The sequence below is a fragment of the Gadus chalcogrammus genome, chromosome 11 (assembly GCF_026213295.1).
Source record: "Gadus chalcogrammus isolate NIFS_2021 chromosome 11, NIFS_Gcha_1.0, whole genome shotgun sequence".
Taxonomy (NCBI): Eukaryota; Metazoa; Chordata; class Actinopteri; order Gadiformes; family Gadidae; genus Gadus; species Gadus chalcogrammus.
This window is the reverse complement of record NC_079422.1, coordinates 14,243,036-14,255,947: the sequence shown is the minus strand read 5'-3', so window position 1 is coordinate 14,255,947 and position 12,912 is coordinate 14,243,036. Positions and strand designations below refer to the sequence as shown.

At 45.2% G+C, this 12,912-nt stretch overlaps 1 protein-coding gene across 1 annotated transcript; it reads right to left on the bottom strand.

Moving 5' to 3' along the window:
• Nucleotides 1-5,405: 5,405 nt before the first annotated feature.
• On the bottom strand, nt 5,406-8,432 carry tent5aa (terminal nucleotidyltransferase 5Aa). Its single transcript, XM_056601592.1, has 2 exons — nt 7,149-8,432; nt 5,406-6,277 (listed from the first exon to the last, which is right to left on the bottom strand). Exons 1-2 carry the CDS (start codon nt 7,608-7,610, stop codon nt 5,498-5,500), a joined length of 1,242 nt encoding a protein of 413 aa, XP_056457567.1. The 5' UTR covers nt 7,611-8,432; the 3' UTR covers nt 5,406-5,497.
• Nucleotides 8,433-12,912: the final 4,480 nt, after the last annotated feature.

Genomic DNA, 12,912 nt, shown 5'->3' with positions numbered 1-12,912 from the left:
TTGGTTGATTTATGGGAGGACCACACACAGTGTCGGCGCGCTGTGTCGGGCTGGACTGAGCTGCTGCAGGGGGGAGGGAGAACAGGGATGCGGACAGTGCCACAGTTGGGTCCGGTCAATTGTTAGAGGCTCAGAGTATGAGGCGGGACTTACTTGACCAGAAAAACATAGTGCGGTAGGTCTCTGACCTACCGCACTCCGACAGCCCCCCCCCCCCCGCCCCGCACTGTTAACAACAAACATGATGAATGCTGCTTTGACTGTATAAACTCACCATACTGCAATATGTCCACTCGCTTGACTTGGGTGTTTGTGTATGTTTATGTGTGTGTATGTGTATGTGTATGTGTATGTGTATGTGTGTTTGTGTGTGTGTGTGTGTGTGTGTGTGTGTGTGTGTGTGTGTGTGTGTGTGTGTGTGTGTGTGTGTGTGTGTGTGTGTGTGTGTGTGTGTGTGTGTGTGTGTGTGTGTGTCGCTCTCTTTACGTATGTATAAACGTGTGTGTTTTTCTTGTGTGTTTGGCTGTCCATAAGTGTGAAATACATGTGCTCATTTCTGTTCTTTAACATATTGAAATGAAGTCCAGTTCAGTAGCCCCCAGCACTTCACAGATGAGGCAGAAAATGCAACAACAATGGGCTTTCACTCACCAAAGCCTAAACATAAACCACCAACAATAGCGACCCCCCCCGCCCTCCCCAGTCCTTCATTTGATTTTGCAACCATCAGCAGAATGAAGTAGTCCCAACTAAATGTGCCAAATCCGGGCCGTTTCTTTTCTAAGTGGAAATCATTTGCCAAATGTCCTCACTTATTTCATTAAAAGATTCATGACGAGAAAAATGTCAAAAAAGATGTCTGATCTCACTCGGTTTTCATGCCGCAGAGATGCTATAAGCGGGCAGCCAGGCGCTCAGGATGATGGAAAATTAATATGTTTCCAAGTTATGCAATAGCCCATCTGTAAGAGTCTGTAAACACACCCTTCAAATGGAACGCGGAATTCCCTGTGTTTGCTTGGGATGGCGAGGGCTCTGTATCTGTGGGCGATATTCGAAACATGTAGGATGATGTTTCGGGGTTGTGGTATTCGACTCTGTTGATGTGATTCTTTTCTTATACACATTACTATTAACGGAAATTCTTACACATTTCGTTGTTAATTTGCTCCATCGTTACGCCAGGTTAGATGTGTGAGGGTATGTGGGGGTTCTCTTGTTTACAGCGAATATGTGCTCATTGTAGCTACAATACTGCTGCTGGAATTGCTTTCCAATAACAGTGGCAACACAAGGATTAACAGGCCGTGACAAGGAGCTGATGGAGTGATGCCCTATGTTCGGGTCCAGCTTCACTGCTAAGATGATAGTTCAACCCATAACAACTCTGTTTGGTAAGAGTAGTGGAAACACCATTCAAACCATGAATTTTAAGTAACAATTGTAACAATTTGGAATGGTTGTAAGCTTCCATGTTTGTCTTAAAATGTGTGCACACTGCATACAATGGGTTTCTCTGTGTATAAACCAATAAGTGTGTGTGTGTGTGTGTGTGTGTGTGTGTGTGTGTGTGTGTGTGTGTGTGTGTGTGTGTGTGTGTGTGTGTGTGTGTGTGTGTGTGTGTGTGTGTGTGTGTGTGTGTGTGTGAGTGTGTTTGTGTATGTGTGAGTGTGTATTTGTGTATGGGTGTGAGTATTTTTTGTGCAATTGTGGGAGTGTGTGGTGTATTTGTGTGTGTGTGTGTGTGTGTGTGTGTGTATATGTGAGTTTGTGTTTGTGTATTTGTGTCTGTATTTGTGTGCATTTGTGTGAGTGTGTGTGCGTGTGTGTTTGTCTGTTGGCTGGATCTGCCATGTCATTCATCTTGTGGCCTATATTAATCATCTTAGATGCTTAAGTGACAGTGATAATGACATTACCATTGCTGCTAAATATATCCGTCCCTCACCTCCTCTGCATACATGTTTCTCACTTCACGCCCTGCCCCAAGGCACCCCATAATAAACGGTTCCTTCTGCATCAAAACCCGTTTTATCTCACCTACAGCATAGAAATGCTGAATCTGTTGGGGAGTATTTGAAACTGTCCTAAAAAGAGAGACGTGTGTGTGTCTGTGGGACTTTGTGGTTGTGTTTGTGGGTGTTTGGGCGTGTATTTGTGAGTTTGTGTGTGGGTGTGTGTGTTTATGTGCGTAGGTGTGTGTGTTTGTGTGCCTGGCTGTGTGTGTTTGTGTGTCAATGTGTGCACAACCCGGGGGAGTGTGTGCGAAACGAGGTGTTGTGTGTGCGGGGAAATCGAGAAAATTTGCTGAGCGAGCAAAGATATTCATTAGGCACAAAAAGCGCTTTCAGGCGTTTTCGCTTTTTTGGGAGGACATATGCAGGTCCAACCACTATCACCAGCAGGTCTTTCCCTGCAGTCGTAGCCCAGGGCTTGAGATCTGAATGGGCCTATAAATCCTGTAGGTCCCTGGCATGGGAGGGCCTCTGATTAGTCGACCATCAGAACCCTGCTAAGAGCCGATAAGGAAAAATTAAAGAAATATATATTTCACAGTATGTGTCTCTGTGGTTTGGGTTTTATCAGTCATATCAATGTTGTGTCTTGTCCATTTTATTATTAACCACAAATAAAAAACACTCTTGATTAAAAAGAAAACACACGTATATATGAAAACATAATCCATGCATGTGAAGAAGATGGATCAATTCACAATAAGGTAGTAAACAGCCGGTAGCTTATGTGGCTTTGCATTATGAAGTGCACTCAACGTCATATGTGTGGTACTAAAGTCAGGAAGGGCCAACTCAGGAGGTTAGAACACACGACACAGCGGAGTTTAGTTATCTTTTTTTTTATTGATTGAAATGTTTTTCTCATCAGCAACAAAAAGTATAAGAACTGCAAAAAAAGGAGAAAAAAACGAACAGAAGGCTATTGGGAACTTATCCGTTGCAGTCTGATCACAGATTCAAAAGCGCTGCAATGGCTGCAGTGTCCGATAAATGTTTTTTTAAAAATGACAATCATAAAAAATATACTTACAAGACCGGATTGTTTTCCGTGTATCTTTAAGGTTCATTGTAAAGACTGCATCAGCCGAAAATTGACATTTTAAACAATGCATGTACAAGACAATGCAGAAACCAACAATCTCTAAACCGACAGGCACAGTACTAAAAGACAGGCAGACTAGAGCTAGCTAGAAAGTCAACTCTGTACAGAGCTTTTAAAACGACAACACATTGCCCACACAATCCACAGGTTAGTGTCAAAAATGGATGGTCCTTCGGAAAGAAATCAATAAAGCAGATTATAATCGGGAGTATGTAAGACCGAGCAAACAAAACAGAATTCCTATTGGATGAGAGAACACCACCAGACGCACAGACACACACATGGACGCGCGCACACACACACACGTATATGCAAAATCTGATTCAAGAAAAAAACCGGAGATCACTCTGGTTTCCCCCAAAAAGATGAAGACCTGCAGCATAAACTAAAGTTAGCACCCTTACTTTAAGCGGGACAGCAAGTGCCAAAAAGCAAGGGGGCCTGGGGGTCTGAACCCCAGCACCAGCTGCACCCATCTCTCCAGGCCTCTCTTTCAAACTCTTCCATTGTCCACGCTGTCCTGCGCTCACTCTCCCCCTTCAATCTCTCCCTGCATCTACCCCCTCTCTTTAGCTCAGTCTCAATATCAACATCAAAATGTCTCACTTTTTTTAACCAATGAGATCACATTCAAGCGTACTGTGGCTTATTTGGCACTTTAGTTTCCTGTTCTTTTCCTTCCTTCCTCAATTCAAGGGCCTCCTCTCTCCATATCCAATAAGTGACAGAGACACAGCAGGGCTCAGTCCTACGCCTTGGTCAGCACCTGCGGAATTCCCTGCTTGGGTGCTACAGCAAATACTGTCCCCTCATCTGAGGTGTCTCTGCAAATATGGCTGAGTGAGGGAGTGCATGGGCAGCACACCAGGCTCTCTGTCTACTGATTTCTGTGAACACAGCCATTCTCTCTCTTAACCAATCTAGCTCGGTCTCTCTTTCGGGTACTTCCTTCAAGTTTGGTGGTGAGCGCAATACATGAGATATGTGATTCACGGATACAGACTATACAGGAACTATATATGGAGCTACGCCTGGAGCTTAGCCTACTGTGAACCAATCATATTGAATGATTGGCCCTGTTCACCATTGACCAATGAGTAAGATCCTTCTTGTCTAGGTATATATCTAGTACCGTTCCAGAGGTTTTAGTTTTCTTAAGAGGTGTATTTGCTTGATGGAAAAATATAAACAGACTATTTGTTATAAACAGGATTTTGCAACAACCAATCAATCCCATACTTTGCTGCTCCAAAAAAGTATTATCTGCACCTTTAACTATAAAACAGTAACACAGGGCACCCTATTTTTCTTGGTCTTTGTCCATGGCCACATCGACCACAACTGCGCACGAAATGTAATTTCACACGTACATTCACAGGCCAAGGGTGCTGCTGTTGTGTGTGTGACGGTTAGCAGAGTGTGAGGCTTCACCATACACACGCCCCTTTTAAACCTTTATCTCCTTTTCAGCCTACAGAAAGGCCTTAGGCACTTATTATTAAACACATATGAACATATACAAATACATTTTACATTATATATATATATATATATATAAATATATATAATGTTTCATTCTTCCCATGAAAACCTGGGTATTATCTTTTAGAAATAATCAAAATCTTTGGTCTGTAAACAACCATCATTATATCCAAATGAATAGTAAAGAGGTTTTGCCATTCTGCCTCATAATGACAACCTTTCCTCTGCTCATCTAGAGAGAGAGAGAGAGAGAGAGAGAGAGAGAGAGAGAGAGAGAGAGAGAGAGAGAGAGAGAGAGAGATTAATGAATACATGAATGAAAACACCAAATGAGGCTACAGAGCGACCGTCCACCCCTGAGAAGAAACGGGCCTGTTTGTAGTTGAGTTGTTTGACGAACAAGTGTTGCCTCCAGGTAAGGAGTGTTGGCCCTGCTATGGAGATGTGTTGGCTAATCGCTTTCTGGACAGCATCAGTCCTTCTGGGACAGAGTCAGTGGAAATTCTGCAGCGACTCAGAATTTTAAGCCATCACAGGTTGATTTTTTTCCCCAATTTCGATAATTACTTAAAAATCGCCCCTAGGGCGGCAAATCGGTTATATTCACAGTGACTATTCTGCTTGGAGAGCCAACTGTTCTTCGCTTAGCATTCAAACTCAAAGTATGAACAACAAAAAGACAAGCTTTGATGCAAAACATTAAGATGCAGAGTCATTTTCTTCCTTTCTTCCTTTTAGCTGCTTCTTTTAGCTGCAAAAAATAAAAATAAAAATACGAACAAAAACATCACTGGGGGGAGGGGGGGGGGGGGGGGGGGGGTTCAAGGTTTGGCCGGCACTTCCTCAAAACCAACCGCTCTGACTCTCCCTTGCGTTTTCCCTCGGCCGGAACCGGAGCTCAGTTACACGGCAGCCAGGTGGAGTAGGCGGGCTGCTGGCAGGCGAACATGGGCTGCACCTGCGCTATGTAGTAGTTGCTAAAGTTGCCGTCTGCCACGTAGGGGGCGGGCTGGTAGTAGCAGGTGACGTTGGCCACGTTGGGGATAACGTTCTGCTCGGCCAGCACGCGCACCGCCAGCATGGCGATCAGCCCCAGGGTCTGGCGCCTCTCGTGCCCCATCAGGCACACGGTGCTCTCGTTGACCACGCCGTGCAGCGTCATCAGGTAGTCGTACTTGCGGTCCTCCAGCCCCACAAAGTGGTTCTGCAGGTAGGACTCGAGCTTGCGCTGCTGCTCGCCGATGTCCGAGAAGTCGATGAAGAAGCGGGAGCACATGTAGCGCTGCAGCGACTTCATCTCCGTCTCTGACTCCGCCCGGAAGTCCCTCACCAGCAGGTGGCAGTACTTGAGGAGCCCCCCGCCGCGGATCTCCTCGGGGTTGCGCGTGCAGATAACCTTGTGACACAGGTGGTCCAGGGCCGCGCCGAAGTCGCCGTAAACACTCTCGCCCACGACGGTGGGGTGGAAGGTCTCAGCCATGGGGTTCTCGGAGCACTCGTAGAACTGCAGCAGGGAGTCCAGGCGGATCTGGAAGGAGTCCACGCTGAACTCAAACTGCCGCCGGAGAGAGTCCACGAACTTTAGCTCCACGTTCTTCCCCCGGTTGTTGGAGAGCGAGATGAGGCTCCAACGGTCCGAGTCGTTGCACACTTTCACCATCTTTTGCACATATGCTTCCTGAGTGATTCAGTTTGTGTGTGTGTGTGTGTGTGTGTGTGTGTGTGTGTGTGTGTGTGTGTGTGTGTGTGTGTGTGTGTGTGTGTGTGTGTGTGTGTGTGTGTGTGTGTGTGTGTGTGTGTGTGTGTGTGTCATGGAGAGAAGAAGAGAGAAGAGGAGAGTGAGTACATGATTCCATATGCCATTCAATATTCATTGAATATAAAGACATGTGATTTCCCTAAAAAATCCTGCGACATCTCTGAATTCTGAATGATGCTGTGCGGCCGAAATAAACAGTTTTTATTTGTAATACACTTTAAACACCCTTAATAGGCTATAAACCGAAACCGAATCATGGGATGAGTGAACTGAATAAAGGCAAACAAATTGGAACTATCTTGCGGTCAAGACCCATGTCCGACTTCTACACTTTAACTTTTTATTTATAGCCTATATTTGTACGGTGTTTTTTATTTGATTTGGGACCCAAGATGGCGCCAGTGTGACATGTGTTTACACTGTGACGTCTGCTGCAACTGGGGAATAAAACGACACTTGATCTGCCACACACACAACTGATCTGACAATCATTGCTATTTTGTGCCATTCTCACGTCAGGTTATATTTATTCCCAGTTTGATTGACGCCATTAAAGCCCATAAGGTATACTTGCCCTAGAATGTGGGATCTAGGTGGCTCAAGGCAATTGGTTTAACGTCATCCTCTTAACCACAGAAACCCAACTATAGGCCTATCACTCGGCTAATCTAATTGTAAAGCAAGCCATGCGCACCTTATCGCTGAACGGTGCAGATGGATCGAGTTTCTATAATCGGTTCATTACTGCATTAATTAAACGGACCCATTTAGGGTGGTCGTGTTGGCCTACCTTTAACGTTAACGGCGATATTCTCTCTTTGTTGACGCAGTCGGGCAGAAAATCTAGAAGACAGTCCAAAACAATGTCCTTCACGATCTGGAAATCACTTTCCCCCTTCATGTCTGCGCAGAAGATGAGGTCCAGGTCCTTGTAGCCCAGCCCGCTGTCCTCGTGGAGGACGTGGCTGGCGGCGGAGCCGTTCAGCCGCACGTCGCGGACGTGGATGTGCTTCTCCTCCATCCGACTACGCACCACCTTGACGATCTGCCCTGGCTTCACCTCCAGGGTGGGGAAGTTGCCCCGGCCGTGGATGGGGATGGTCTCCGTGAGGATGGCGTCGAGACGCTGCACTTGCTCCCAGCTCAGGACGCTGACGTTGCTGCTGCTGCTGCTGCTGCTGCTTCTGCTGCCGTCGGGCAGCCCGGGCACCGAGCTGCCGGTGGCGGCGGAGCTGATGTCGTCCTCGGACATCGTGGGAAGATAATTCAAAGTGTACAGTGATATTAAGTGGATCTGGTGGAAGTTTTTCAAGAAGTTAAGGGAGATAGACTGGGAGCGAGTTGTATTAAGTTGACCGCTGCTTGTTGGGCTTCATCAGCGAGACTCGCTACAGTATAATCTAAACCCACCTCGACTAAATCGCTGATTTTTTAAAAATAATTTAGTCAAGTAATTTAAAATGGCACACTACACCAAGAAATTGGGGGTATGGAAGGCTGTCAACGGAACGTATAAAATCCTTGCGAGTGTGTCGCAGAACGAAGGAGGCTCGACTCGATGGTCAAGAAGAGTTGTAGAGAGAAGTGTGCCCGTCTCGTCTTTCCTTTCGCCTTTTTTTAGAACTTGCGAAACATGTCCGAGGTGCTGCTGCTGCTGATGTCAATGTGTCCGAACACTGCACTGTCTGCACATCACAGGCTTTGCAGATCGCTGATGTTCCTCCAAGGGGTATGGTCGTCCGACTGTGACTCCATCGCCCAAAGGCACGCCTATGATGACTTTATGAATTTGCATGAATAAGATAGCAAGTCGCACTTGGTTGGCATGCACCCCAACTATCGCTTCTCCGGTTCTTCCAACGCGTCGATCCTAAATGTTATCTCTCGCTCAATATCAAAAAGATATATATTCCAAATTAAATGGGCTGAATACGTAAAATCAGCACTCTTCCTCCTCTATATTTAAAAAAAATGGTGATAAAGTTAACTGTTATGAGCGCTGGACCTGTTCGCTTTCTTCTGCGTAAAGGGAGCTCTTTGGACTGGATGTCAGCTGTACTTCACCCCGCCCATCTCTTATCCGTCCTCAGAGAGAAAGAGGGGGGGGGGGGGGTGTGAGTCAGAGAGAGAGCGAGTGACACCGATAGAGAGAGGGAGCACCACAGTACTGCATACCACTGTTTCCAACCACTGTACATTTTAACACGATGAGCAACCAACTGCATTTAGAACTTTCTCATGCGCTGCTATTACCAGTAGGCCTATCTATAGCGATCTCAATCACCCTGGTCAACAATGTGCTCATCGGCATTTTCTTTTCTCATAGCTAATAAGGTGTATACATTAAATATGACGTGTTTCAAATGATATTCAGTTCACACAGTTCGTATTAAGGCTGAAACTCTATTTGTATAGGTCTACATGGCTATTGTTTTTATTCAGGTCAATTTTCTATTCGTTCTTTATAAAGCTTGACCAGCGCATCTAGCCCGTACTAAGTTACTGGATGTTGCCGTGTTGCCATATCGCCCTCTGTGGGTCGGATGGGAAAGTTTGGATTTTTTGGGGGGACACACCAGTTACTGCGGTAGCAAAATTATACAGCACGACAGTGGGTGTAGGCCTACACCAATCCTCTTCCCTCACCATAATCCTCCATAATGAAGCATATATATTTTAGACCCCTAAACTCAAAAGGTCATGCACTTAAGATTACTTGAAAGACCACCAGTATTATTGTGATTTACTTGGATGTGTTGTAACCAACCTGTGAAGCAATTTTCCACATTTGTGTACAATAGTTAATCAAATCAACGAATGACATCTCAATATCCTGTCTACTAAGACTGTAGTGTATATTCCATTTTATAGCATCATGCTCTTTTTTTTTTTTTTAAATAGCATTGGTTGACCCTTTTAAGTTGATGTATTTGCAGAAATCTTCCCAGATGCTTTGAGCTATACAGCAACGGATCAAAGACTGTAATAAAAACCGGATCCAAAGATACCCTTCGTATGCTTCTATCCTCATCATGCCAGAAGAGAGAGCACATACTGTTAACAGCTGAGAAGCTTAAATCGAAAGAAAAATAGAAGGACAGACATATAGAGTGAGAGGGAGATTAATGGGAGTGGGCTGTCAAAGAACCATCTTAACACAGTCTCCCCAAGACATGCCTTTGATGATGGAAAAGGGGTTGGAAAATCAGGCATTTTATCATTCTCCAATCGATTACATCATACAAAAGCCGCTGATGGCCATGTCGGTTTAATCAGAGCCCTGAATGCCGTTGTATCTTTATTATGTAGTTAACGTCTTCTCTGGCGGTCGGGAAGGGCCAGGGGTGAGATTTGAATGCAGCGCCCCACAGCTGGCCTAAGGAAGTTGGGCAAGGAAGGCTGTGGTGGTCAGGGAGAGGGCAGGTGTCACTGAGTATCCATTAGGGCAACGTAAAGCCCTGCGTCACCACTCCCAGCTCTTTAAACCCAGATTATCCCATTTACTATATGGCTTGGTCTTAACTTCATGGCCTATTCAGCACGTCTAGCGTCTGAGTGGTGAAGCGCCTCCCCTAGGCTTTTCTGGGGCACTACAACGTATAAAGCAAGTCAAGGCAGATTAAGTGGGTGGTGGTAGTATATGTCTATATGATACAATCACACCGTTGCTCTTGTGGCTTTTCCAAACTTTAGTATGCGCTTTAAACCTGTTAGCACACATTTATCGCACATTGAGTAGCTATTATAGTTGTGTGGTGAACCCTTTTTCCTTTTACTTTTGCTTCTTAGAACTGTCTGTTGATTGGCAGGCGTCATCGAGGTCACATCTCTGTGTAATAGAATTTCACATCTGGAAAAGTGCGTGGAACTATCACTTTGCTCCAATGGACAGAATGCCGGTTTCACCAATGTGTTTCCCAGGTGTGGAATGAAGGTAAGTATGGATTGGCTGGCTCTTGAACTCCAGTGCATTTGTACATGAGCCATCTTAAGTGGTAAATCAGAGATCTAACCATGGACCCATTCGTAATACGATTAAATAGCCATGAAGCCCCAGTGATCAGGTGCCCAGGAGCCATGGTAGCATCACACCCAGCCACCTCAAGGTCAAATTCATTGACCCGTCGTCAATATTTTGTCCGTAGGCTTTTTTTTTCTGCACTTGTGTATCTGTTTTCTCTCAAACTGTCTCTGTGTTTTCTCCTCAATCTCAACAGTTTTTGTTCATACTGTTCCATTTACTATTTTTCGATTGTAATTAATAAGGATCGAGCAAAGTTATCCGGACGACTGCTTCAGAACCCCCCTTCCCCTCTCCCCACCGTCCCAGGAGCAGCTTGTGTGTTCAAGTTGATTTAGGATTTAGGATGGAAACTCCCCAAAGGGCTCTGTCTCCCGTCGTCCCTTACTCTACTGCACCAAAATACTGTTGACATCCTAAAAAAATAGATTAGTTGGGAATATGTCCACTTACAGTTTCCCAGTGCATCGGGTCGAGTGTCCCTACGGGAGCTGCCTATTATCTGGGTCCTGCTGGAAACTTAGAACCCCACAAAAAAATAAACCTGTCTTGCCCTGCTTTGATCATTTACGAGTCTAAGCATCCAATAACCACAAGGTTGATGCACTTAAGTAGGCCTACATCCACTCTGGCCTGCGCGTCCTTTCGCATCTTTCGCCCAGGGCAAAGATGCATCCGCTGTGAGCCTCTTCAGACGAGCTATGCCTCTCACAACACTTCTGCGCTGCTGTTCATTCGAGTAGGGACCCTTCTTTTTATTCAATTAGGGTACTAATGTGTCACATAAGATGCATGGGTAGCCACCGTCTGCCTGGGATTACCCGGAGTAAAAACGTTGGGGTCTGGAAGTACTCCCGGCACCACTTCTTTAATTTCTATCTCATTAGGAGCCAATCAGAGGAGCCCTCTGTTGACCTCACTTTAGAGAGCAGACGATTGCGCTCATTAGGCAGCAGGGATGAGTAACCAGGGGAAAGTGAACGTTGATGAGCTGCAAAGTGGGGACGGAGAAGATCACCCAGGCGAGGCGGAAACATCTGCTGCTGCGGGTGTCTGCGTGTCACAAGATGGAAAGAAAAATAAGAGGAGAAACTCAATTCATTCACAATTGTGTCCCAATAGTGAAAACTGATCAGTCTCCTCAGCTGCTGGATCAGACCTGTCAGCAGAGGCTCAAATTATCTGAATTATGACATGTTATGTTGAGATCCATCTTAAAACTGTGCTCATATATTTAGGCATTATCTCTCCAAACCACTTTCCTGTCAGTTTTAGGGTTGGAAGAAGATGAATCTTCTTGCTGTGTGAAAACTTCGTCCATTGGGCTGGAAAACTGAATGCTGAAAAGAAACACTACCTCAGATAGTTACATTGTGCTCTAATAAATATGGTGGCTTTTTTTTGGGGGGGGGGGGATATTGACTCATAACTGGATGAAATGCATTGAATTAAAATGCATCACAAAACTGCAAATGACAATAAAAATATGTCCAGTGCTATCATCATCTTCTCCATTTCATCTCTGTTCATCGTGGCCTCTAACCTGTCCGTTAGACGGCCTGTCGTCTCTCTGTCGTCTCAACTTTCGCTTGCCTTCACGGCCATCACCAATGAGCTAACTGCATATCCAGGTGGCTTGAGTTAGTTTGCGCTATGGATAAATACTACAGCTGCTGACGGCATAGTTGGTTTTGGATGCGGATCAAGAGCTTGTGGATTGAATTGGATTTCCAGAGTCGGAGTGAGAAAAAAAGGAAGGAACCTGCTTTCTTGCTGCTGCTAGACTAGGAATCTGTCACAATAACGCAGATGTTTTTTTACATGATGTGTTTGTGTGTGTATGCATGTGTGTTTGGTTGTGTTTTATTTATGTGTGTGTGTGTGTGTTTTATTTGTGTCCGTATCTGTGTGTACAATTTGTGTGTGAATATGTGTGCATGTGTGTGTATGCATGTTTGTGCATGGTAACTGCACTGTTTTTTACCCTGCACTCTGTAATCTGAAGTGGTGTCAGGTCCCCTGGGCAGATAGAGTGACGGGCCGGAGAGGCTCCCCCAGGACCCCTTATTATGGGGTGTTTGTGATCCATGACACGCAGAGTTTTTTTTTTAATCCAACGGTAGCCAGAAAAAAGATCAGGAATCTGCTGAAACCATTTAGGGAGCTAATGGCCACTGGAGACTCCACATGGATTGATGAGTGGATGAGTGGGATTGTTAAAACACGACCCTATGGAGTTGTTATCTGCAAAGAAGGATTTTAGTGGGTTTTGTTTTGATAAGCTGTGGTTTACTAACCTTGCAAAGCAGCTGGATTCATGAGGTTACGATCAAGAAAAATAATCTCTCTTGTCAGGCGTCAGTAGTTCGGCCCAATCAGTGTCCTATGAGTAACTAGGTGAACTAGGGAAAACTTGATAAGACAGATGGTTCATCCAATCACCTGCCAAGTATTTTAAGCGCCTTTCCATGTCCAAAAAGTTTCACAATTCTAAGTAGCCTATTCATGCTTGGGGAATGAAGTATTCGGATGG

Excerpts from the sequence above, each read along its gene's own strand:
- tent5aa (XM_056601592.1), bottom strand. The coding sequence starts at position 7,610 with ATGTCCGAGGACGACATCAGCTCCGCCGCCACCGGCAGCTCGGTGCCC. Across the intron at positions 6,278-7,148 it reads TATCGCCGTTAACGTTAAAG|GAAGCATATGTGCAAAAGAT; the intron begins GTAGGCCAACAC and ends TGAATCACTCAG.